The 23450-nt window shown below is 43.8% G+C and overlaps 1 protein-coding gene across 3 annotated transcripts; it reads right to left on the bottom strand.

Annotated features, from left to right (window-relative positions):
* Positions 1-1119: 1119 nt before the first annotated feature.
* On the bottom strand, positions 1120-22394 carry LOC306842414 (signal transducer and activator of transcription 5B-like). Of its 3 annotated transcripts, none has more exons than XM_079372652.1 (19): positions 22188-22394; positions 18837-18992; positions 15303-15459; positions 13923-14012; positions 12124-12301; positions 9882-10012; positions 9545-9696; positions 9239-9394; positions 7816-7995; positions 7187-7298; positions 5524-5646; positions 5332-5424; positions 4401-4607; positions 4185-4279; positions 3401-3543; positions 3143-3298; positions 2920-2971; positions 2313-2420; positions 1120-1998 (listed from the first exon to the last, which is right to left on the bottom strand). In XM_079372652.1, exons 2-19 carry the CDS (start codon positions 18962-18964, stop codon positions 1875-1877), a joined length of 2385 nt encoding a protein of 794 aa, XP_079228778.1. In that variant the 5' UTR covers positions 18965-18992; positions 22188-22394; the 3' UTR covers positions 1120-1874. The 3 variants fall into 3 exon arrangements, with proteins under 3 accessions (XP_079228778.1, XP_079228777.1, XP_079228779.1); XM_079372651.1 differs by having other exon boundaries at positions 18837-18971; XM_079372653.1 differs by having other exon boundaries at positions 7187-7274; positions 18837-18971; positions 22188-22393.
* Positions 22395-23450: the final 1056 nt, after the last annotated feature.

Raw genomic sequence — 23450 nt, 5'->3', positions numbered from 1 at the left:
CGCGCCGACCGCGTTGCTATGATTGGCGACAGAGCGAGATATGTATTGCGAGATATGCATGACAGGAAGTTGACGGCTGCTCAGAACGTTTACACACTCCCAAACTTAACATGCGTGTGTGTACGCGCGCGCTACAGTGCACTATTAAAACTGACAACTGTGTGAGAGGAATGTGCAGGAGGGAGGAAGGGGTTGTGATGTAAAGGAGGGGAGCATTGATTTTAATGTTCAGCACTTTGTAAATAAAGTGCTATATAAATAAAGATGATTGATGCCTCGTGGTTGTGTGACAAGAAAGAGCGTTGTGAAGTTAGTTACTGCAGACTGGAAACAACATGTGTGGGTTTGTTGACACTGCACTGGTAGATCACGGGAAGTTGGACACTTGAAAAGTATATCTTGGGTCAAAAAAGGCACCCCTGTTTAAAGGTATCCTGCAGTGTCTTTACACACCACTGTGTGTGTGTGTGCACTCGGGATTGTGACCAACACATTTATGTCAGTATTACAAAGACATTTTGTTTTAATCCTTTTAAAACTTCAAAGGAATACTTCACCCATTTACACGAAGCTGTGTATCATTAGAAACATGATAGTAGTGTTGAATGGTCGTGAATCCAGCCCTCATTTTCAAATGGGTGAAGTATCCCTTTAAGTCTTTGCTGATTCCTCTTGAAAGTGTGAAAAGTGGAAATTCAGGTCTGCTGACCTCTGGTGGACTCTTTAATGGGACAGGATGGTTGTGACAATACCACATACCAGTTTGGCTACCACCACAATGAAAATAGAAGTCTTCTGCATCAATTAATGGATCATTTCTGGTTTCTTTTTTAATCAAACAAAGAATGGAAGAAAACCCCTGATCACTGTCTAAACTGCACAAATACTAAAGTTTCAATACGTTTCACAGCACTACCTCCTGCAGTTTCACCCGTGTGAGGATCTGTTGCTTTTTTTTTTTTTTAAAGGTTTGGTACTTTCCAACACAATCAGTCATTTAAAAAAAGAAATGCATTGTTTTAAAATCGGGCAGTGCTGAAAAGCATCAATGTTTTAGAAATGTTGAAAGCTCATTGGAAACGGCAGCTGGTTTAACTGAATCACAGGTGAAGGTTGAACTCAGACCACACACAGCATTTATTTTATTTATAACAACGCAGGTTTAATCCTTACCTTATTTTTCTTAATACAAAGCAATAATAAAAGCAATATGCCGGATTGGAAGTGTGTCGTTTCCTGCTTGTGCTCTCGTTATACTTACTCTGTCCTCAAAGCAACCGACTCAAATACTGTTTGTCTTCACAGTGGCTAATGTTCAATAAAATTGACATGATCTCATTTGAGGATGAAGCAGAAACTAATGACCTGACAAATATTCCCTGTAATACAAGGCGATTCAGTTTGTCAGCATTCAGCTGCAATAACTGACAATAAAAAAAACATTGAAAACAAAGCTTGTGTGTCTTCTGTGCATTTTTATACAAAAGTCTCCCAGTTCCAGCTGAATGCTCATTAGGCACGTATGAATTCAGGGTTTACATAAAACATTAACTGTTTGTCCAAAAATCAAGCCCCCCCCCCCCCCCCCCCCCCGAGACCATCCAAAACAGTCCTGAGAAACTACGGGAAGTGTAAGAGGACATTAAAGACCGGTAACACTTAAGGGACACTTACTTAGGCAAGAAAAGGGCGATTAAATATCAGACCTGTGTCTCCCAGAGCTCCTGTGGGAAGCTAAAACTGAGGTGGAATAGTGACTCCTGATGTTCATCTGCTCAGGCTGCAGACGGGACATCTTGTTGTGAGGACAGTCCAGTAGGGATTTGTGTTTTCTGTCCGGACCTGAAGGTTAGCAGCAGCTCCAGCTCTCAGGTTCAGGACTGCTGACTGCTCCACTGGTTAGCCATCGGCCGGCGGAGCAGCTCCTCCACGTGGCGAGCCACGTCCATCGTGTCGTCCAGGTCAAAGTCTCCGTCCGCGTCCAGCATCGTGTCGGCTCTGAGGGGGGAAACGACAGAGCAGGAATGTTCCGGGTGAAAGGACCCTGAATGACAACTAAGGACTTCATTTAAATTTCTTTTTAGCAGTGCCGTTAAAACAGAGAAATACAGGAGGAACAGAACGGAGCAGAAATCAATTCAGGTGCCTTAAATCAGCCTTCCTTCTCTGATCTAAAACTTAAGAGGAGGACATACTGGCTCCAGCACTTCATCGTAACATTCTTAATGTCTGATGATAAAGCACAGTCATTTCATCATTGTATTCAGTGGATAGCTTACGTATTAACACATGACAGAAAGGAGAGTACTTACATTGTAGGAAAGACATTGAAGTTGTTGGGGTGGCTCACAGAGGGAGAAGCTGTCTGGTCCATGAACGCTGGAGTTCCTCCGCTGGGTTCAGGGTTCGGGGTTGTGAATCTACAACAGACAGAAGCCTCACTTTACCTCAGCAGTAAAAATCATGTCTGCTGCAGCTCTATAATGACGGATAATCATGTCTAATTGACTGGTGATGTTAAAAACAATGCATTCGTTAAATGCCAGGTGAGCTGACTGTACCAGTTAACTCTTACAGGTGAAACTGGACTCTGGTATTCACTGTATTTGCACGTGTACATCTCCGATAACTTTATTGTATTGACACCTCGAGCAGCTGGGATTTAATCAGGGAACATTTCTGCTGTATCACTAACATAAATTAATGCCAGAGTCCTGTGATTACATCAAAATAATCAAACATTTAAAAAAGACTAAAGGTTTAATTATAGACTGTACAGAGCAGAATAAGAAGCCTGTCTACTAGATGTCAGATTTTCCTTTTTTTTTTTTTCTTGACATTTTTCAGATCTTCCTTTCAGCTCTGTGAATCTGAAATGATTTTAGCTTTCGCAGTTAAAAAAACAAAAGAACAACTTACTCTGGTACAACTTGTTTGATCTGTGGTTTTACGTATCCATCCACTGCTTTTGCTGTGAGGAAGACAAGCAGCATTAAAAGAAATACGCCTCAGAGTTATTTGAACTGTCTTATCCTTGACAATGGATTCAGACGTCTGCAGTGAACACAGAGGTCAGAAACATTGGATTTTTACACGGCTGTATTAAACTTATGGCAGTGAGGCGTTGAACTCAAACACATACAGAGTGGAGGGGTGTAGTACTTGGCGAAGACCTCGTCCTTGGGCCGGTCGGGGTACAGAAACAGAAGGTGGTTCAGGTCGCTGATGCGGTCTGCCAGGGAGCGAATGGAGAAGTCTTTGGTTGTATAAGGCAACAGATTCCAGACCAGCCTCTCACCTTTCCAAAGACGAGAAGAACCAACGGTTACAATCACGTAGGAACACACGCGTTCACTCGTAGAACTGAATGAGCTTAAGAGCACTGTCAGCAGCTTGATACCTGGTTTGTTGGGGTTCTCTGCCACCCAGGCGATGGTGATGCCTCCGATCTCTGAGTCGCTGAACCTCAGCAGGAAGGTGCCGTTGGGTTTGGATAGCAGCATGTCCTGCGCCTGCTGCTTGTTAACGAAACCCAAGATGGCCCTAAAAACACACAAAAAAACACCATGTCAGCTTCTTTTTTTTGTCACAGCGCCGTGGTCACCAAAAACAAGTTGAGCCTCGAGTCCCAGACTCGAGTCACCAAAGAGGAATCAGAGTAAATCCAAGTTGAGTCCCGATTATTTGAGTCAGACTACACGTCACAAATCTGACATGGGCTTCAGTTCTCCTCTTCACTTATTGATTTGATTCTGGAAAAAGCTTACTCCATGTTTTGTACATCTTTTTTTTCGTCACCAAAAAAGCCACGAAGGCCGAAGAAACAAGTGAATCCTTCTGCTTCATGTTTGTGTTATCTAGATGGCCTCGTGACCTCAGAGCTGAACATGTGAATCAGACTGTATTTCCTTTTCCGTCTTATCCGTTAGGTGCTCATCGAGGTTGCAGTTTCCCCCTAAGATCTTTACACGACTTTACAAAAGTCAGAGAGGTTTTCACAGGTCCCTGTGAACATTTTCTCCACTGCACAGTGAAATAAAACTAATCTGAACCAGCCACTGTCAACTGTTATTTCTATTTTCCACATCTACAACTTCACCTTCCTGCATCAAGTGTTTGCTGTCGTCTAAACTGACACAATTAAATGAGTTTCTGTAAAAAAAAATTAAAAAAAAAGTTATTACCCATCATTCCAGTGAGGCTTGAGATGTTTCTTCATGAGCTCGACGACTCCATCAAACCACTGCCAGAAGGTGAAGTTGCGTCCAGGTAAGCTCTCCTACACAAAATCAACATGTTATATGTTCAGTACGTGCACATGGACACAGCCAGTCGGCCTTTTTTTATCATTTTTCTTCTTCGTGTGTTTGCGTCAGAGTGAGACGCGCGCGTCGCCTCACCCGGTTGAACTGGGCCCAGGATATCGTCATTTTGCGGTATTCCTCAGGGTTGCTGCTGCTGCTGGTGAACGCCTTCTGCGCCAGGAACACCAGGTTGTCCTCCGACAGGCCGCGTCCGCTGTGCATCTCCGCCTTGTACTTCATGTCGAGGGCGTCGCACAGCTGGGGCCACAGCACCTTGTCTGGCACGATGAACGGCACCCTGCCCTGTCGAGAGAAGACGTCCAGAAAACACGGGATAAAAGCAAGGCTGTGCATTCCAAAACCAGGTTATCGATTTATTAATTAGCCTCTCATCGATGCCTTTGGCTGCTAACGTATCTGTAAAGCACATTGGGTTTAGGTCGTGTGAAATGTGCTAAACAAATAAAATTGAATTGAATTAATGACAAATATGGTGAGCTGCAACATCTGAAGACGTGATTAAAACAAAAACAGTCCTTTGAGCAGTAGGCCTACATAACATAAGAAACATGTGAAATGAAAACCAAGCCATGCAGCAGACATTCAGCCATCTTTGTTGTTTGCAGAGACACATGAAGAGCTGCAGTGGTTGGCTCTATTGCTGGCATGTGGCCCGACTCAAACTTGGTCTCATCCTGCACAGCTGTAAGAACGAGGCTGTCTGCAAACTCTTAAATCTCTGCTGCATGCATGAAGAAAGGATGAAATACATCTGCCTGACACAATGTACTTGTTTCTAAATAAATAAATCAATAGGCCTTCTCGGCTGGCAGGAACTTTTCTATAGTTGAAGGAATTGTTGGAACCTTTTTTTTTAGTCATTCTGCACCGCAGGAACTATGAACTATTTTACTTCTTAGAACCCCGTTTAGAGGAAGACCTTTTAGCTCCTGCTTCAGAGAAGGTTTTCTCTCAGCACCGTGGTGACAGAAAAAAAAAACCTCATTGTGTGTCAAAGTCAACCCACCGGCTCAGCGAAGGCGTTGTCCCACAGGACTGTAGCTGTAGCATTGTTGTCCTGACTGCCGTGAACGATGACCACCACAGGTAGAGATAAAGTCTGCAGGATACGAACAGCACAAAGAACAGAAGTCATTCAAGTAAATCATGACTCAAAGTGGGAGATGCTTGAAAAAGCACTGATTTAGTGTGCGGTTACTTTGACGTGGAAGACCAGCTCGTTGCCCCCGACGCTGAACTGCGACTCAAACAGAACTGTGAACTTCTCCTCCGTCACCGACTCGGCACCCCGCCGGTCTGAACGCTTGATCCGCTTCAGTGACTGCGAAACGAAAACACAACAAACGACTGAAGGACGAGACGTGAAAAGAGAGGGAAAAAAAAAACAAAAAAAAAAACAGACCATCTGAAACAGCTCATCAACTGCTTTTTATTTGTGTACAGTGTAGCACACTGCAACCACTATGTGTATCGCAACCAGGACTGTGGTTGCTGTTAGAAAAAAAAAGAGAAACATTGAGCATCGATATAAAAAAAGGTAAATATTCTTATAGCATCGTATAGCGAATTCTGCCCCACTGCTGACAGAGATAGACTCAGCCAGGTCAGCAGAATATCCGGAGCAGCTCTCCTGAAATGATCTGATTTAAAAAAAAAAAACACTTCAAATCTAGAATGAAAATCGCTGGATACGTTCACAAACACTGCACAGAAATCATTGTTCATCGATTTCAGTGGATCCAAACACGGTTTCCTGCTTCCTAAGTGTCACACTTTTTCTTTTTTTTTTTGGAAAGAAGAAAAAAGTTAGAAAACCTTAAAACACCGATTGTGAAACGATCGACATGCGAACTGAAAGAGAGGGGTGTAAAAAAAGGGGAAGGGGGCGTTTCCTACGCTGTCATGTACCTTCCTCTTCCTCTTTTCATCTCATCTGTCGATGTGGTGCAGCTCAATCTATTACATTCATCATGCTTTGGTGGAGTAGAGACTCAAAGATGACATGTAGATACTGGATGTCAGCCAATGACTGGCTACACTTTATATAGCATATCATAGCACACATCCAGGGGCGTGTCAGAGGGGTGGCCTCCCCAGAATCCAAATCTATCATTGGCTATTGGCCTGATCAGAGGCGGGACTTAAATAAGAACGCAGTATTTTGTCTGTTTTCATCGTAGTGCTTTCAGATAAAAATTAATACTTTGCTCTTTTGATTTAAATTCCAAAGTGAAACCTTGTGCACATGGATTTAATTGCCAATAAATTAAAGTTGCCAAGTTAGACAGGGTACAAGAGTTAGCATGCAATTTTGAACGTTCTTCAAATTGTGACTTTTGACATACATCTTCCAAAGAATCAAAGCTAAGAAGATGTATGCTACCAAATAACATGTGATGAGTGGGGCTGGGGATAAGAAAGGGGGAAATGGAAATGGAATTTATTTGCCTGCGTGTGCCCACAAACGTCATCCCACCCCTACATAAGTCAGTGACCCAGGAGGGCCACCCCGGTTTTATAAAGTCTGGACACATCCCGAAGCCGTGTCGTCAGTGTGGCTGCTTTGAACAATATTAGCAGCTCCTCTTGTGTAAAGCAGCAGAAGGCAGTGTGTGCTGAGGGCAGTCGGTGGGAAACATGCTCTGTGCAACATTAACTGTCAGTCAAAGGTCAGAGGAGGAAAACGAAAAGGTCTGAATTCTCAGCCTGTGAGAACTCAAACACGATGTCATGTTGCTGTGCAAACTCCTGATCTACTTAGCTCTTAGAACACACACACACACACACACACAAGTCATATTGGTGGTTGATTTTTTGATTGATCAGCTCCTTAATTAAAAAAAACACACTTCCGATCTTACCATGTTTCTGAAGTGAGCGCTGAGGGTGCCTGTGGCCTGGTGATACTCCATCACACAGTTGTTGTTGAGGATTTCTCCGCTGCTTTCACTACAAGGGCCAAAAACAGAAGAACTGACACGAGGATTAACCCATGTGAAAATTAAACCTGAATGGTAAATAACGTAACATCCAGAATGTAAGTCTGATTTCGGACGACTCACAGGAGATAAAAGGCGAATGGTGATTTCTATTGTGTTCAGCAAAGTTTACAACATGCAGGTTGTGCGCAGCTCTTTTCTGTTTTGCCTTTGCGTCGTTTGTACTTATACTAACTACAGTACGGTAGTTGAGCTCTCAGTCTACGGGGAAAGTTGTGATGTGCAGAACCACGTCCCTCAAATCTTGCTGCATTGATGCGTCTTCATGACGGCGAAAAGATGGTAAAAAGTGCCAGCCTCAGCACAGCTTGCAAAACACAATGACTGGGAGTGGATTTTCAAAGGCTTCATGTCGTGTGCAGTATGTGATGGTGAGGGCTGCACAGATTTGATTACACTTCTTGTCATTTTAAAGCAAAGGCTCACATTCCTGATTATTAAAGTCAAGGTGAAGAAAAGAGGCTGATTACGAGTCTGCCTGCGTTCCTCACCTGTGCGTGCTCTCATTCTTCAGCAGAGCTTTGGCCTGCTGCTCGCTGACGATAACAGCCTTAACCTGAGGCGGGTTCATGTGGACGTTGAGCTTCCCGCCCACCAGAAGGCGCACTGTGGCTGCAAACTTGGTCTGGGTCTTTAACACTTGAGGCGGCTGCTTTTCAATGATGAAGGTGCTGAAGAAGAAGAACAAGAAGAGGAAGAAGATGGTCGGTCAGTATTATCTATCACAAGAAGATCCGAGCGGAATGGATGTTTAAAGAAAAGTTCAGAGTTTGATGATTTGTTGACGGTTTACAGGTTTGACAGCAATCAACAAACAACAGCATACATGACACAGTACACAATACGAGAGCTCGACTGATTAATAGACAAACAGATAATATCAGCAAATCCAGTGACGACCGGTATCGGCTCATTTTAATCACTGATATGCGCCAACGTTACTCGATTTATTCACCAGTCCAAACTTCATTTGAGTTTGTATTCCACTAACAGTCCTCTTTCACCAGCATGGATTACAACTAACATATCTAGTCTCCAGAGAGTCAAGCTGGGACGTACGTACATGCACAGTTACTTTCTAGTAGAGTGAGCACCCTGTCTTTATAATACTGTACATCTTTACCCTCTGGTAACTGCATCTGAGGGATTAATAGGTGTGTGTCTATTTTTATATCCATACATCTCTGCAGGTCGAACAGGGATCTCAGAAAGATATCAGCCCATACATCTAAATCAGATTTTTTTCCCCCTGACAGATATTATCCATATGCATATCGGTCGGCCCGACACATTAAACACGAAAACCTGCTGATTCAGAGAGGCCTGCTGTTAGGGCGGTTACGGCTTCAGGCTTTTCCAGGAGCGAGCCTCTCTGCAGCTCAGTGCTCGGTAGCCTCACTCAGACAGCAACAAGAGGGAGGTGCTGATTCAGTGGGCGTGGTCATGTCCTGTTCTGTTGTGGTTGTAATGCATGTCATGGACTGTACTGTTCAATGCTGTGAGGTTTGGTGGGGGGTGGGGGGGTGGGCTCACTGTTTTGGCAGCCGTGTTGGTAATGTGTGTTAGTTTGAGCCATGTCGCGACTCTGAGAAAAAGCTGGAAAAGTAACTAATAAAAGGCAAAGAGAATCCCTTTTATTGTCCAAAAACAATTCAAAATGAAGCCCTTTGTTTGTTTGTTTGTTTGAGTTGCTGCCTCACAGGGTTGTGTTGAGCTTGAATATAACCTGCAGCAGGTTCATTCACATGCAGAGAGAAGTGAAACTGAGGCCTCGCTTCATTCAGCTCTTGTGCAATGGGATACTGGTATTATTCTGTGGTTTAGTACACTGCACACTGTGTCTCTGATAAGAGCTTCTCAATCAGCACGGAATCTGAACGAGTAGAGGAAAAAACAATGATGTCTGCTCGTCACCTGGTGACCAAGGCGGAGATGATATCAGTGATGTCAGCGTTGAGCTTGCTCAGCAGCTCTTCCATGGGGCCCGGCAGAGGAAGCTGCTGGGTGAGATGTTCACAGCGTCGGATCTGCTGCCGGTTCTGCCAAATCAGGTCAGCCAGCTTCTCGCACCTGAGGGAGAGGGAGAGGAAGCAGAGGTGGAAAGAGGAAAGTGAGGCTATAATGGTCTTATCGAGGACGTCTGCAGATAAATCAAGGTGTATGTAGATCAACAACTTATTTTCGCCTACTTAATAAACTAAAGTACTAAATAGAAAATACCAGGATTGGAGGACATCCAGCGCCCCCTCATGAGGACCCCCGATCCCAGCCAGCTGCTGCCTCCTCTTCCATTGGATGAGCTCCTCATCGAGGATCAGAGTCTGCTGCTTCCTCAGCAGAGCCAGAGTCTTCTGGTGTTGTTCTGACAGATCCTGCAAACACGGCAACAGCCGAAACCCTCAAACACTCGAGTAACACAGGATGAAGGAGCCGACGAGAATATCACCATAACTTATTTTAGATTTATTAACGTGAAACCAATAATTCGCCTTGATCAGAAAAAGTGCATTAGCGGCTTGTCGTGTCCTTTCTGTGTGTGTGTGTGTCGTCTACATACAAGCCTGTATTTCTGTAGTGTGCTGGCCTCTCGGGTGAGCCACGCCTCCACAGTGGCCCTCTTGCTCTGCAGGGTGGTCTCCCGCTGGGTGCGCTCGGCAGGCGGCAGAGAGGAAAGGCTGCTCAGCTGGGCTGTTAGAGAGACGGGACTTTTTACTATCAGAGTCTCTACAACGCTGCTGCTTCTCGGCTCTGCCATCGTCGTGCCGAAGCTGTGTGATTTTAAACAGCTTTGTGGAAGCATGAAGAGCCTGCACTGTAAAATAAGGGCAGCAGGAGCTTCACAGGCACACACTCTGTTTACACCGGGGTGATCAGGTAGGAAGGAAAGCACAGGCATTTACACATCGCATTCAGAATTCTTGACAATTACCAAAGTGTCTTGACAAAGCGGGATGAGAGGAATATAAAGTCTAAAGGCAGAGTTTCCTGTGTCACCAATCTGGCTCTGTTTGAACCTGACTAGACCCCCATGGGGGGCTCAAGGTTCCTCAAATCCCCGTCGGACAGACTCTCCCACCTCCCGCCCAATGGCAGCTGGGATCCTAACTTGAAAATTCTCTGTTAGTCTGGTATCATCACATATTTAATCGTTGACATTATTTCTGTGTATTTCTCATTCAGTGAGAGGTTATCTGACCTAATCATTGGAACATGAACTTGAGAGCTTGTTTTTTTTTTTTTTTAGTATCCTGATTACTGTAATTATCGGATTATAAGATGCTACTTTTTCCCCTCACGCTTTGAACACTGCGGCTCTTACAATGATGCGTCTAATTTGTGTGTTTTTGTTTTTTTTTTGGGGGGGGGGGGGGGGGGGTGTTAATGAGCTTCTGCCGCAAAAACATTTTGAACCTCGTCACATCGGATCTTAATATCAGTCATTTTGCACTTCATGCACGATTCTTAATAATGGAAAAACACAGAAATGCGTATGATGCAGCTTTCAAGTTAAAGACGGTCGACCTGAAAGAAGGAAATAGAGCTGCTGCACGTAAAGTTGACCCTGACAGCGACAACGAAAAAAAAAAGAACGGAGGAAGTGAGTGATGAAGTAATTCAGAGGTATTGAATGGATGGACTTTTTCTTGTGTTATTTATTACAGTAATCTTTTTCATCAGCCGTGTAACAGGCACTGTTCAATAAAGGCCTTCCACAAGGCTTCGTATTTGTGATTGTTACCGGTAGCCTACGTATTTAATTTAAAGTTTTAAAAAAACTGTGTAACGTCTTTCTGTGTAAATAGCTCATGTTATACATGTACAAATACATTTACTTCTTTTTAGCCGGTGTGGCTTATATCCAGCTGCACTCAATAGTCGAGAAATTACGGTACTCAAAGCGCTTTTTACACTGCACGTCAAACATTCACACCCTGATGATCAGAAGTGACTCATCCCATTCATGCACATCTGTACACATCTGTACGCTGCAGCAGGAGCAGCTTGGGGTTCAGTGTGTTGGACATGTGGCTGCAGGAGCTGAGATTCCAACCTCGGACCTTCCAGAAATCCCATTTATCAAGTTTAAGAGTAGCACTGTGTGTGTGAGAAACAAACAAGAAGCTCAGATGTTGAATCGGATTAATAAACACGTGACCTCATAAATGGCTGGCTTAAAGACAGCTCGCTTCGTCAGATTGATGTTGAGAACTTCCCTGAAGTTCCTGATTCACTGCTCAATATTTCTCATTTCACGCCATTCAAATGCAAATGTGGTTGAGGCATTACAGTGGGGTGTGTGAGGTCAAATCACAGCCTGTATTGATTACATAACAGAGTACGTTCTATCTTTTAATATGGGCCGATCGTGGACACAGAGGGAGGGCGGGTGAGCGCACGCACGCAGGCAGGCGAAAGACGTGACCTCCAAGCAGTCAACGTTTAGAACAGTGCAGCATTGTGAGGGTGCAGCTGTTAATATAACACACATCTGTCTGTTTGTCATTTATTTTTTGAGAATTATTTTGATTAATTTCATGCTTCCCTGTTTACCAATCAAACTAATAATATAAGTTAGTTTGACACTTCAAACTGCTATTTTTTATTTAATTGTTTATTGTTATTCTTTGGTGCTTTTTTTGTTTTTTTAATGCACTGCAGGTTTGCACTGTGGGTTGAGGGGATTGAAATGTCATCTGTGCTGCATGTTTAACACGGTGCATATCTGACAAATAAAGCCTACCTGTGTGTGTGTGTGTGTGTGCGTGTGTGTGTGTGTATGCATGTGTATTCGTCCTAACCTTGGATACGCAGGTTCTCCTGGTACTGGATGATGAAGTACTCCTGGCTGTGCTGCAGTTTCCTCATTTCGTTCTCCGTCTCCTGCGTGGCCAGACGGAGCTCCTCAAAGGCCTGGTTGATCTGCTGGTGGCGCTGCGACAGGCTGTCCATGGCCTGCCCTCCACTCCCACAGCTGGCCTGTGCACAAAACATTCAACCCATCCACATGCTGCTTTCGTGCTTCTCCTTTGTTGTGACTGTACCAGTGACGCATATGTAGTTACGGTGAGATAAATACTACCAGCTTTGTTACTTAGCTCTTCCTTTGTCGAATCCTGTATCTTATAGAAATGAGTACGCACACACTCTATATGAAATAAGACAACTATACAACGGAGACATTAAAGTGCTTGAACACAGCAGGGGCCCAGTGTCCTTCATGTGAAACGGCACCATCAGAACCCTGCACAAAACCTGGAAGTCCCAGAGGGGAGGGAGGGACATCAGGCTTCTGTGAAAGCCAAACATCGTAAATATGAAAGGACCAAGCCTGAGTGACGTCACCCAACTATTACTACAGAGCTGAAAGAGTCTCACTCGAACTTCCAGTCAGTCTGACGACAGGCTGACAGCTGAGTCAGCTCTTTTTAAGCCTCTTGATTTATGTTGCGTTCCAGTTGAACTGGGAAGTCGGATATTGGGAGTTCCCAGTCAGAAATGTCAACTGGAACGCTCCCTGAAGTCGTATTTATTACTGGGAATGTCAGAGAAAGTCTAGTAGCCCGAGCTAAAATCCAACATGGCCGCTTATTTGTTTATTAGCCGCTTGCTCCTCCTGTTGTCGTTTCATTTTGTGCACAAACTGTCACGTAGCGTGTTGTTATCGTCTGGTATTAGCTGACAAAACCAAAGTACTCCTGGAGCAACTAGAACACACTTGACTCGTGACGTCGCAGAGTGGTGAAACAGATGAACAGTTTCACCACTCCGGGCTGTCTATCAGGTCAGCTCTGGACCTGTGAATTCTGTGAATAACGATTATAACTCATCAAATTTAAAAAAAAGAAAGTCATCCACCTGATGGAGACATGAGTGAATCAGTCGGATTTCTTTTTTTTTTAACCAGGCTGTAAACATGTTTATGTCTGCTGTTAGAATGTGGTGTGTATGCGACTTCTGTGTCCTCTGCAGCCAACCTCAAACAGACCCTCGACTAACAGGAGCAAACCATAAACTATGTTGGATCTACGCTCGGACCATACACTATGTATATTGAGGCCTCAATTTGGAAATAAATATGTGTGTCTCTTTTTTTTTTGTGACTCCCTGTACATGACAGCTCATCCGTGTGTGTCTGAGGTCTGGTGAGCGCTGTTGCCTCACAGGCAGCAGGGTCCCGGTTCGACAGGAGCCTCTCTGTGAGCGGTTGGCATGTACTCCCTGTGCATGCACGAGTTCTGTCCGGGTATTTCAGCTTCCTCCCTCAGTCCACAGACATGCTTGTTAGGTCAACTGAGTCCAGGGTGGATCCCGCCTCTCGCCCAATGACAGAGCGGGGATCAGCTACAGCCCTCCCAAGACCCAAAACGTATAAAAGCAGGACAGATAACGGACGGATAGATGAACTGAATGTCCATTGATGTTGTTCTTTTACTATGCTATAAATCAGTGCATTATACAGCATGTTGCCTGATCCTGTGTTCTTCTGACACAGGATGAGTGCTACATGAAATAGTGAACATGGCGCCCTGCTGTGTTTGATTGTATTCATAATTCATTCTTTATCCGTCTTTAGTTGAGATATAACTTTAAACCTTACATTCGTAGCTTCCTGGACCAGCCTCTGCTCCGAGTGCAGGATGTGTTTTATGCATCTCACCAGCTCCAGGGGACATCGGTCATAAGTGCTCTGCAGAGATTTGACACACAAAAATAACAAGGTCACTTTTTGGCACATGAAGCTGAATTACAGTCATTTCCTGTAAACACACCCTTCACCTCTTGCATGAGTTTCACATTAAACACTGACACACGCAAAAACAGAATCAGCATTTCATTGACTAGACTTTGGTCAGATATGCATCCCCAAGGTTACATTAGAGTATGCACTCACTGGGACACCACCAATCAATCATAAGGGAAAAAGTTCAATCCAATACCATATTAACATTTATGCCAATGTCACAGTCAGAGCCCTTTCTGTTCTGCTAACTTTGCAGCACTCATTGACTTTTTAAAAGCTGTTTCACACACATGCACTCGTAAACAATTCGAGAAACTTTCGGACGGTCTGCCCATGACCTCAGGAGGCAGAGGAGCCGCACGCTTTTATGACCTAACATGCCTTTACATCAGCGCACCGGGTAACTCTGCGTTTCTCACAGTCTCATTCAGAGAGTACCGGTGAGAGGAAGAGAGTAATGCTGGAAATCCTGTCTCAGCCTTTCCTTCAGTCAACCTAATGAGGAGGAGGGTTTTTAAGCTTTCTGACAAATCGCCACATCGAGCCTACCTGTCAATCAGGCCAGCTCCTCGCCTAACACACACGTATCCTTCTCATTATGGTTAAAAAAACACTGACGCCCCCTTACACTGTGTGCTCCTGATGATAACTACTCAGACCTGTTTTGTTATGTGTACCAGGCTGTAAACATGTCAATTTATGCTGTTAGAACAGGCTTTTCTGGTTGTGTGTGTGTGTGTGACTTCGAGGCTCCTGCAGCGAGCCTCAAGCGGACCCTCGATGAACTGCAGCATTTTGCGCTCACTGAGCGCAACGTCTTCATTTTTTCAACGCCGGAGGTCGCCGCTTGAAATGTCCCTGTGACTGCAAACACAGCCGGCCAATCAGAGCTAAGTGGGCACGCGGACAGGGGGGCCTTAAAGAGACAACGTCTGAAATGAACCGTTTCAAGCCGTGGCTGGAATGAAGGAAGTTACTGTCGCCTTTATCAAATCATTTAGAAGGTTTTTGAGCCGCACATCTCACAAAGCATCTCAATATGTGTCCCAGACTGACAGGATTATTGGTTTCAGTGAGTATAATTAATGTCCTTTAAAACATTATGACTTGTCTGTTTTCGTCACAACCCAAACACCAAACACAGTGTCAGTACTCAGGCAGACGAGTCATTGAACCATTGGACAGAACACACGAGAGAGTGTAATAGACTTTAATGTCAAAGAAAAGGTTAGGTACCTTGAGCTGGTTAGCATAGTGACCCAGTTTGATCTTGAGCAGGAAGCCGTCCTCTCCCCCCTGAAGCGTGGCTTTCTTCTGCAGCTCACTCACCAGGTTGTCCAGCAGACGCTTGGCTTTGGCCTCCTCAGCCGGGTTGTCCAACTCCACTGAATCCCTGTGAATGGCGGTTAACACAAATCGAGATTATCAACCAGTCCCACGTCAATTTCAAAACTCCCCGTCACTCAAACATCTCGCCGTTGATTGAGTTTTTAAATTTATTTATTTATTTATTTATTTTTTTCATATACTTTATTAATCCCGCGAGGGGAAATTCGGTTTTCACTCTGCATTAATGGAGAGGTCTCAGAGTGAGGGGGCTGCTCACAGAGGGCGCTCCAGAGCAGTTTTTGGGGTTCGGTGCCTTGCTCAGGGGCACCTCGGCAGTGCTCAGGAAGTGGACTGGCACCTCTCCAGCTACCAGACCAGTTTCCGGACTTGGTCCGTGCCGGGACTTGAACCGGCGACCCTCCGGTTCCCAACCCAAGTCCCTACAGACTGAGCTACTGCCGCCAATTGACCCAGTTGGTAGGATTTCTCATCACAGAAAGTGCGCGTTGCCCTGCAAGTCTAAAGCCTATACTAATGCGTTGCGTCCACGGCGTGCCTACAAAGCCGTAGTTGTGCATTTATAGTTCTGCATCGAGGGAACGCGTTGCTCTGCAATTCACCGCAAAGCCGCTAGGGGGCAGTGGCGACGAAGGAGACGTTTGCGGAGGTGGTCTGTCCGAAAACTAAATCCATCGAGGCTGAAAACGGGTGAATTTCACACACTGAGGAACCTGGATGAAGAAATGCATTTTCGATACTTTTGAATGTCAATCGGCTTCTTTTTTCGCCGTCTACATCCTTTTAATATTTCCGTTGTGACCGGAGATGACGTTCTGAGCGGACAAATCACAGTCGTTGCGGTTTGCGTCGACGCAACGCGTAGTCAGGATTTTTTGGAGGATCGCGTAGGGCCACTGCGTCGGGTCCGTGACGCAGAAGTATAAATTATGCTTACGCTGTAATCATGAACATATTTAAACACCTCTTCAGAGTGCTGCAGACACCAAGCCAACCAAACAGAGAGGAATCAGTCCATTCATGAGGTCAGTCTTATATAGGATCTACTTTAATCTGCTCTCGTTCATTTTCTCTTTGCCTATCCACCTGCGGACAGCCAGCCTTTGACTGCGCGTGTTTGTTGACTGTTTTCATCAGCAGTATGACAAAAGTGCACAGGAAACACTTGGCCCTTTGCATGATTGTCATCTTCCTCTCTCTCCTTCCAACAGTTTGCCTCTCTTCAGCTGTCGTATCCGTTAAAAACAAAAAGTGAAGGAAAGCAGGCACTGGAGAGTAAATACATTGTTACATTGGCTCAATCACTTAAAACCTCAACGTGTTTCGACCTCAAACAAACATTTGGTGTGTGGCCACACCTCTATGTAAACGACAACCGACGAGAAGCAGTCACATGAATCAGCAAAAGAGATGCTGAAAGTTTTCAACCTCTTCAGATCATCATTTGTATCCCAATGTCCACCAGATTGATACGCCATTCATCTTTATCGAGTCATGCTGGTGGTGTGTGTGTGTGTGTGTGTGTGTGTGTGTGTGTGTGTGTGTGTGTGTGACTAAAGCCTGTTGTAACATTGTTCTTGGCTCTTGTAAGGCTGCCACTCGATTAAAAGTTAAGTGTATCCAGAGTTCCGATGATTGCCTTCTTATTTTCTTTAAACCATTTTGTGTACCGATATATTGAATGTCATTATGAATAATCCAGTAGGAACCTCAGTGAATGATTAGATATTGTGCTTTGTTTGGATTGAGTTCGGATGTCATGATACCAGAATTAAGCACTTCCTTGAGATAGCAGAACTAATCTAATAATATCCATCTGTTTTTAACCACCGCAACAAAAACAGAAGTCCTGGGTTCCCAGTGTTGGGCCATGGTTTGGTAAATGGTTTGTGCGGCGGTTAGCGCTGTTGCCTCCCAGCAAGCGGGGTCCTGCTTTCGACAGGAGCCTCTCTGTGAGGAGTTGGCATGTTCTCAACGTGCAGGCGTGGGTTCTCTCCGGGTACTCTCGAGTTCCTGCCACGGTCCAAAGGCACGCTTGTAAAGTTAAGTGGTGACTCTTAATTGCTCGTAGGTGGGAATGTGAATGTGGCTGACTGTCTGTCTCTAAATGTCAGCCCGGTGATTTACTGGCCAAACAGTCCAGGGTGTACCCCCGTCTCTCGCCCAATGACGGCTGAGATCAGCTCCAGCCCCCTGCAACCCCTGATGGGGAAAGCTGTGTAGATAAAGGACGGATGGATCATGCAAACTTGTGACGCGCCCTCTCCTTTACTCTCTGTCAGTTTGTAAAACATAAACATCTGCTCCTTTATGAGATGCTAAAATGACTTGAGAGACTTCACTGTTTGCCGACCTGAAATAACAAACAGACAGCTGCTGTCTCCGGTCGCCTGCAGCGGCGTTGGTTGGTATGACTGAGGATTTGTATTCTGTCTTTTTAAAGCTATGATTCACTAAATGTGCATTTAGACTGCAGGATACAGAGTCTGAATGTAGTTCTGGGGTTACTGATCTACACCTTAACAAAGACCCTGCTAGGGACGTAGTACTTTCTGAGGGTCCAGGAATTTGAGGGGGCAAGGCATTCAGACCCTGCAGTCGTCTCTGATTGGTCCGCCACAGCAGGGTTTGAGAGACTGAATGTCTATTGGAACAAGAACCAACAACAGCATCAATTAAAAAGGTAGGCGTTCCTTGTGAAGTCAACTGAAATTTGTAGTATATTTAGTTTTTGGGTTTTTTTACTAAAGCAGGGAACATATTCATTGTTACTCTCTGAATGATTATGTTGCTAGAAAGTTCATTTAAATAAAAAGATATCAGTTCAAGACAAATGTCCATCAAAGCTAACCGGTAGACGCTGCATACACGGAGACAAAAAGAGACCTGAGGGACCGTTATCAGAATCAGGATTAACCATGGCTACATACTTCAGTCAATCTCACGATGCCGATGATTCCGTACCGCCTGTAGAGGTCCCTGAACACATCAAACCTCGATCGAAGAATCGTCACATTACACGTGCATTCATCAAAAGTATCTCAACATATTTTGCCCTCCATGTTATGATGAGTTGTTGTTCCGACTTGAGCAGGCCTTCATGAGCATTTTAAAACAAGGAAACTGTTTTTTCCCCAATGTGCCTGACACCACATGAACGCAGCATTTCCCCTGTCTGCCTGCCTGCCACCAGCTGTAGTTGATATAGGTGAGGCTAAGGATTTAGCTATCATAAGAAGTATTTTCTTCAAGTTTTGAGGGTTTTTTTCATGCTTGGACTGCCTGGTTTATAATGTTATCCCCTGTTTTCCAAGAGCACTCAACACTAAATGCTCTTATCTACTTTGAGCACATTGAGCGACTGATAAGACACTGACATGTAGACTTCAGGGTTTTAATGAAGAGTGAGGTTCTATTGCATACCAGAGCTGGCTCTCGATCCACTGGCTCAGGTAGTGTCGCACCTCGATGGGGAAGTGTTGGCCGTACAACGCCTGCATCTGGTGCAGCGCCTCGCCCTGCAGCTGCTGGGCCTGGATCCACATAGCCATGGTGCTCCTGTGGGAGCAGAGAGATGGCCTGAGAAACACATAAAACGAGGTGATGAGAGAGAGAGAGAGAGAGAGAGAGAGAGAGATTGTGAAGGAAAAGGAAAAGAAACAAAACCCTCCAGAGAAAGAGGTCCGATGACCGAACAGAACAGGAACCAATACGCATCCAACTGGTAAGCAGATTATTTTAAAATCCCTTCAAAGCTTCAAAAAGATAATTCGAACAAACTCCAGAAAATCACAGACTGGATAAAAGTTGTCTTCAGTTTGTCGTCTACAGAATGTAGAACATGCGTCGGTCACTCTCGACACGAACATAAAGTCGCACTGGACTTTTTTTTCTGATGACCTGCTCTCACAAACCCATCTCACATTATCACTCCTAAAAAAATGTTCCAAAAAAAAAAAAAAAAAAAAAAAGTGACTTGTTCACACATGTCTCTCCCAGCAGGAACTTTCCCTGACGGACTGGGACGCCCTGGAGCTGAGCCATGACGCAAAAAAACAACAACATGAAGACCGGCAACTGAGTCAAAGACTTTTTGCCTTTTAATGAAGGCTTCATGTAGCTGGACACGTTCACAGTATCAACAAAATAATCCCAAAATAATATACTGAAATAATCTCCTGGCAGGCAGAGAACAGAATGAGCTTCACCACACCGGTCAGTCGAGTCATGTGAATGTCCTCACCCAGTCCAGACCTCCAACAAAACCTGCTCCGGGGCAGGTGAAGTGTTCATTAAGTTACCATGGTGATCTACGCCCCAGTTTCTTAGTCATAAAAAAAGCCAGAGGCAAACATACACAGTCGAATCTCTTTAGAAAGTTGACATTAAAATATCTAAATTAGTGAGAAATTACTAACCCCATTATGTTTTATGGTTGAGAACTTTATTACCTCAAATATTTCCAAAAGTTAGCAGAGCCAAAACCTTGTTGCATCGCGGCCATGGCGGACGAGGTTTGTCGTTGCCATGGATACACTGGATGTTGCGTCAAAGACTGCACTACTACTGAAAGCTGCTGTGCTGGTAAATACTGTGTGTTGCACCCTGAAGTGACCTCGCTAACCTTCAAACATTCTTCACAGAAAAGACAAGCAGCGGTGGTCGTGTGGCTTTGACAGAGCGGTAATAAGCTAATCCAACAACTCTGAGCCGGTCTGTTCAACTAGTCCTCGGCCAGCTCATGTTCAGTCTCAGGAAAAATGAAATGAATGACATGGGACTGACCCAGAAGCAACAGGAAATCAGAGATGGCTGTGCCAGAACGACAGAGACCCTCGCTCTTTAAGATATTACAGTACGTGGGTGGACAGAACCGAACGAGTGGAGCGACCGCATCTTTGATGCTCTGGTGTTCACATGTTCTTAAAGTGGATTTTTTTTTTCCAGGATGTTGAGTTTTTTTTATTTTTTTATTGTTGATATGCAAACAGTATCATCACTGTATTTAACTGTTTACATTCCCTCTGGCACAAAGTGCATGCACACATGTATTACCAATTGCATTAGTCCAAGCAGTACAAATTCCAAAAGAGTTTCTATATTGTAAATTAATTTGTGCTGAAAGAGGTAACGCTTCTCCAGACGGCTGCTCTCTCCTGTAAACACTCTAACCTCTACTCATTAAAAAGTATTTTAAAAAAAAGAGAGCTGGCCTTCAGATACAACATGGCGGTGGACGCAGGGCCTCAGGCACTGAAAAGGAGCCGTCAGGAGTACAACATATGCTACTTAAATTATGACCATCTGAATACTGTGCAATGCTCTGAATTCAAGGGGACGGTTCTCAGTTAAATGTAGGGACTTAACGATTCACTTAAACTTATCCTCTCACTATTTATTTTACAAAATGAGACTGCAGACAAAAGAAGGCTAAAAGAAAAAGATTCCTTTAGTTGCTGCTAACTCGCGTGTCAGTGTGGTTTGGTCTTTTATGTGTTTATTCTCCTACCTGTTAATATAAGAAAACTTCAAGTCACTGCTAAAAACCCACCTCTTTGCTCTGGCCTTTAATACAAGCTGAGCTTGACATCTTGTTTTATTGTCTTTCATAGTGTGCTTTTTTGGCCTGTACAGCACTTTTAAACCAACCTTGGTTGACCAATGTGCTATAGAAATAAACTTTAATTTGATGTGATCAAGAGGAGGTGATCGGAGCTTCTCATTGAGGTGCAAATTAAACGCTGCATCGTGTTGGTTGTGCTGTTTGTGTAGTTTCCTTATTAGTCCTCTTGCAATATTTGCAAACAGTTTTTGTCTGTTATCTTCTCACCTTTTTTTTTCATGTTCTTCATTGGGGAAGCCAAAATGCTTCCACACCTCTGATTTAAAAGACAAACTCTTGACTGCGTTTGTGATCTCTTTGGTCAAAGCAGTTTGGATAAGGGATTTTTAAGAGCATGCACATACTCCAGAACTTTATCACAAGGAATAATTTGACAGAGCAACTTTCACTATGGGATTGAGGTCATTTGACCAGGAGCATCTAAACTCTGACTCGAGTATTGAACTTGTATACTTTGTGCACCACTACAAATTGGTGCATGTGGGGCTTAAATTTGAATGTGAGGGCTCCAAGCATTCTCGACTCAAAATCCCTTCCATATGTGACCACCCTCAATGTTGAAACAAAATCTGCAACCCTGAAAGAAAAAAAAAAACTTCTGATGGCTGTCAGGGGTGAAAGAAGAAGTATGTTCAACTCAACAGAAAGGCCAGTTTGATAGTTTAGAGGGAAGAATTTCAGCAGATGACACAATAACACATGACTTTCTTTTTGAAAACGTAAGAAAAAAAGACAAATTATTAAAAAAATGTTAAAAAAAATAAGACACAAGCAGAGTTACACAGTCGTCTGTGTGATTCTTTTTCAGGCTTAAGGAGAAAAGCGGAACACACTCTCTCTGCAGCTTTCTCTTTCGACAAGTTTGGAGGAATAGCTTCGCTTGCAAGCGTTGACCTGCTGCACATTGATTCAGGCTCCATGGGAACCACATATTTGTTTTTAATGCAGCAAACTTGCAAATGTCGATGAACAGATGCAACTTTGCACGTGTTAAATGTGAAGGGGGTGAATTTATACAACATAGCGTTTATTTATCCCTGTGGTGAGACAAGACATCAGCTAAGCTAGCGGAGGTAACGTGAATGCAGGCTAGCACACATCGGCCAAAACTTGACTTTTATAAGCCACAAGTAGTAAACAGCTTGACTTACCTTTAAAAAGACAGCAGTGGATCTCAGAGAAACACCATGAACGAGCGGCGGATGGCACGCACGCGCACACACATACAACTTTTACATCTAACACGGATTAGTGATCGTCACATCCCAAACAACTTTAACGCCTTCTGGTTTTTGGTAAAGCAGCTGTTGTTGTTCAGTATCAAGCTAATAATACGCTATAAAACACAACTACCGGTTATAAATTTCAAAATAAAACATTACATTATAATTCCTGTTATTTTTAAATAATAAACGATTAATATCGCTTTGTTGGCTCGTTATAGTGTATCGCAAAATAAAACAGGATACATAAATTATTTTTCAAGGGAAATGTTTGACTTTTTCCGCCCAATAAAAGCAGAATTATAATACAGGTAATTATGACATTTTTTTAAATTAGTAAAATAAACTTGTCATTTCCGGTCGTATTCATGCTACCTTCCGCTAGCTTTCTAGCTCTCGTATTTCCGCTCACAGCCACACCTCTGATGATGAATCACGATGGTAGAAGCAACAGTTGTCAAACAATATATCGCACACATTATAAAGTTATCATTAAAAGGGAGGGGCGGGGGCAATATAAATGAATAAAAACAGTAGTTGTTTTATTGAAGAAATGTAGATCCAAACAGTCTTGTTGGCTTTTCTATTTTTAAGTCCCTCTAATGATCCAAAGTCTTCATTTCTTTCTGTCTGTCCACATTTATGGATTAAGGACAACAAAGTGAACGTTTACAAAAAGAACACTTCCACTCCAACGCTGAGGGGAAATTTGTTTTGCAGCATGTGAAAAAAAGAAACAAAGAAGTCTAATTGCATAGACTGCATATCCATTTTTCTATATTGATTTGTACAGAGCCATATCTTGTGCAATATCTTAATACATAATATTATGTTCATTAATGTGCACTATTTCGAATAAATAAATAACTAAATAGGCGCACAATAAAATTAATAAAATGCGGTCCCATTAGAAATTAGAATTACTGGTTTCCAAAGGGAAATAAAACAAAACCTTAATGGCAATAAATCAAAGTATTATTGGATCAAATTGACTTGTGGCTTTAGCTCAGTCTGTATGAGGACTCATGGGTTGGAACCGTAGAGGTCACCGTGGTTCAGGTCTTGGTGCATGCAGACCAGGTGTGGTAGCTGGAGAGGTGCGAGTTTGTGGGGCAGTAGTGGCTCAATGGATAAGTCGTCGTCTCTCAAACCGGAAGATCGAGGGTTCGGTTGCCCTGTCCTTGGGCAAGA

This window comes from Symphodus melops (assembly GCF_947650265.1).
Source record: "Symphodus melops genome assembly, chromosome: 21".
NCBI classification, from domain to species: Eukaryota; Metazoa; Chordata; class Actinopteri; order Labriformes; family Labridae; genus Symphodus; species Symphodus melops.
Note: the sequence above shows the minus strand (reverse complement) of the source record. Positions and strands in the feature narration are given on the sequence as shown.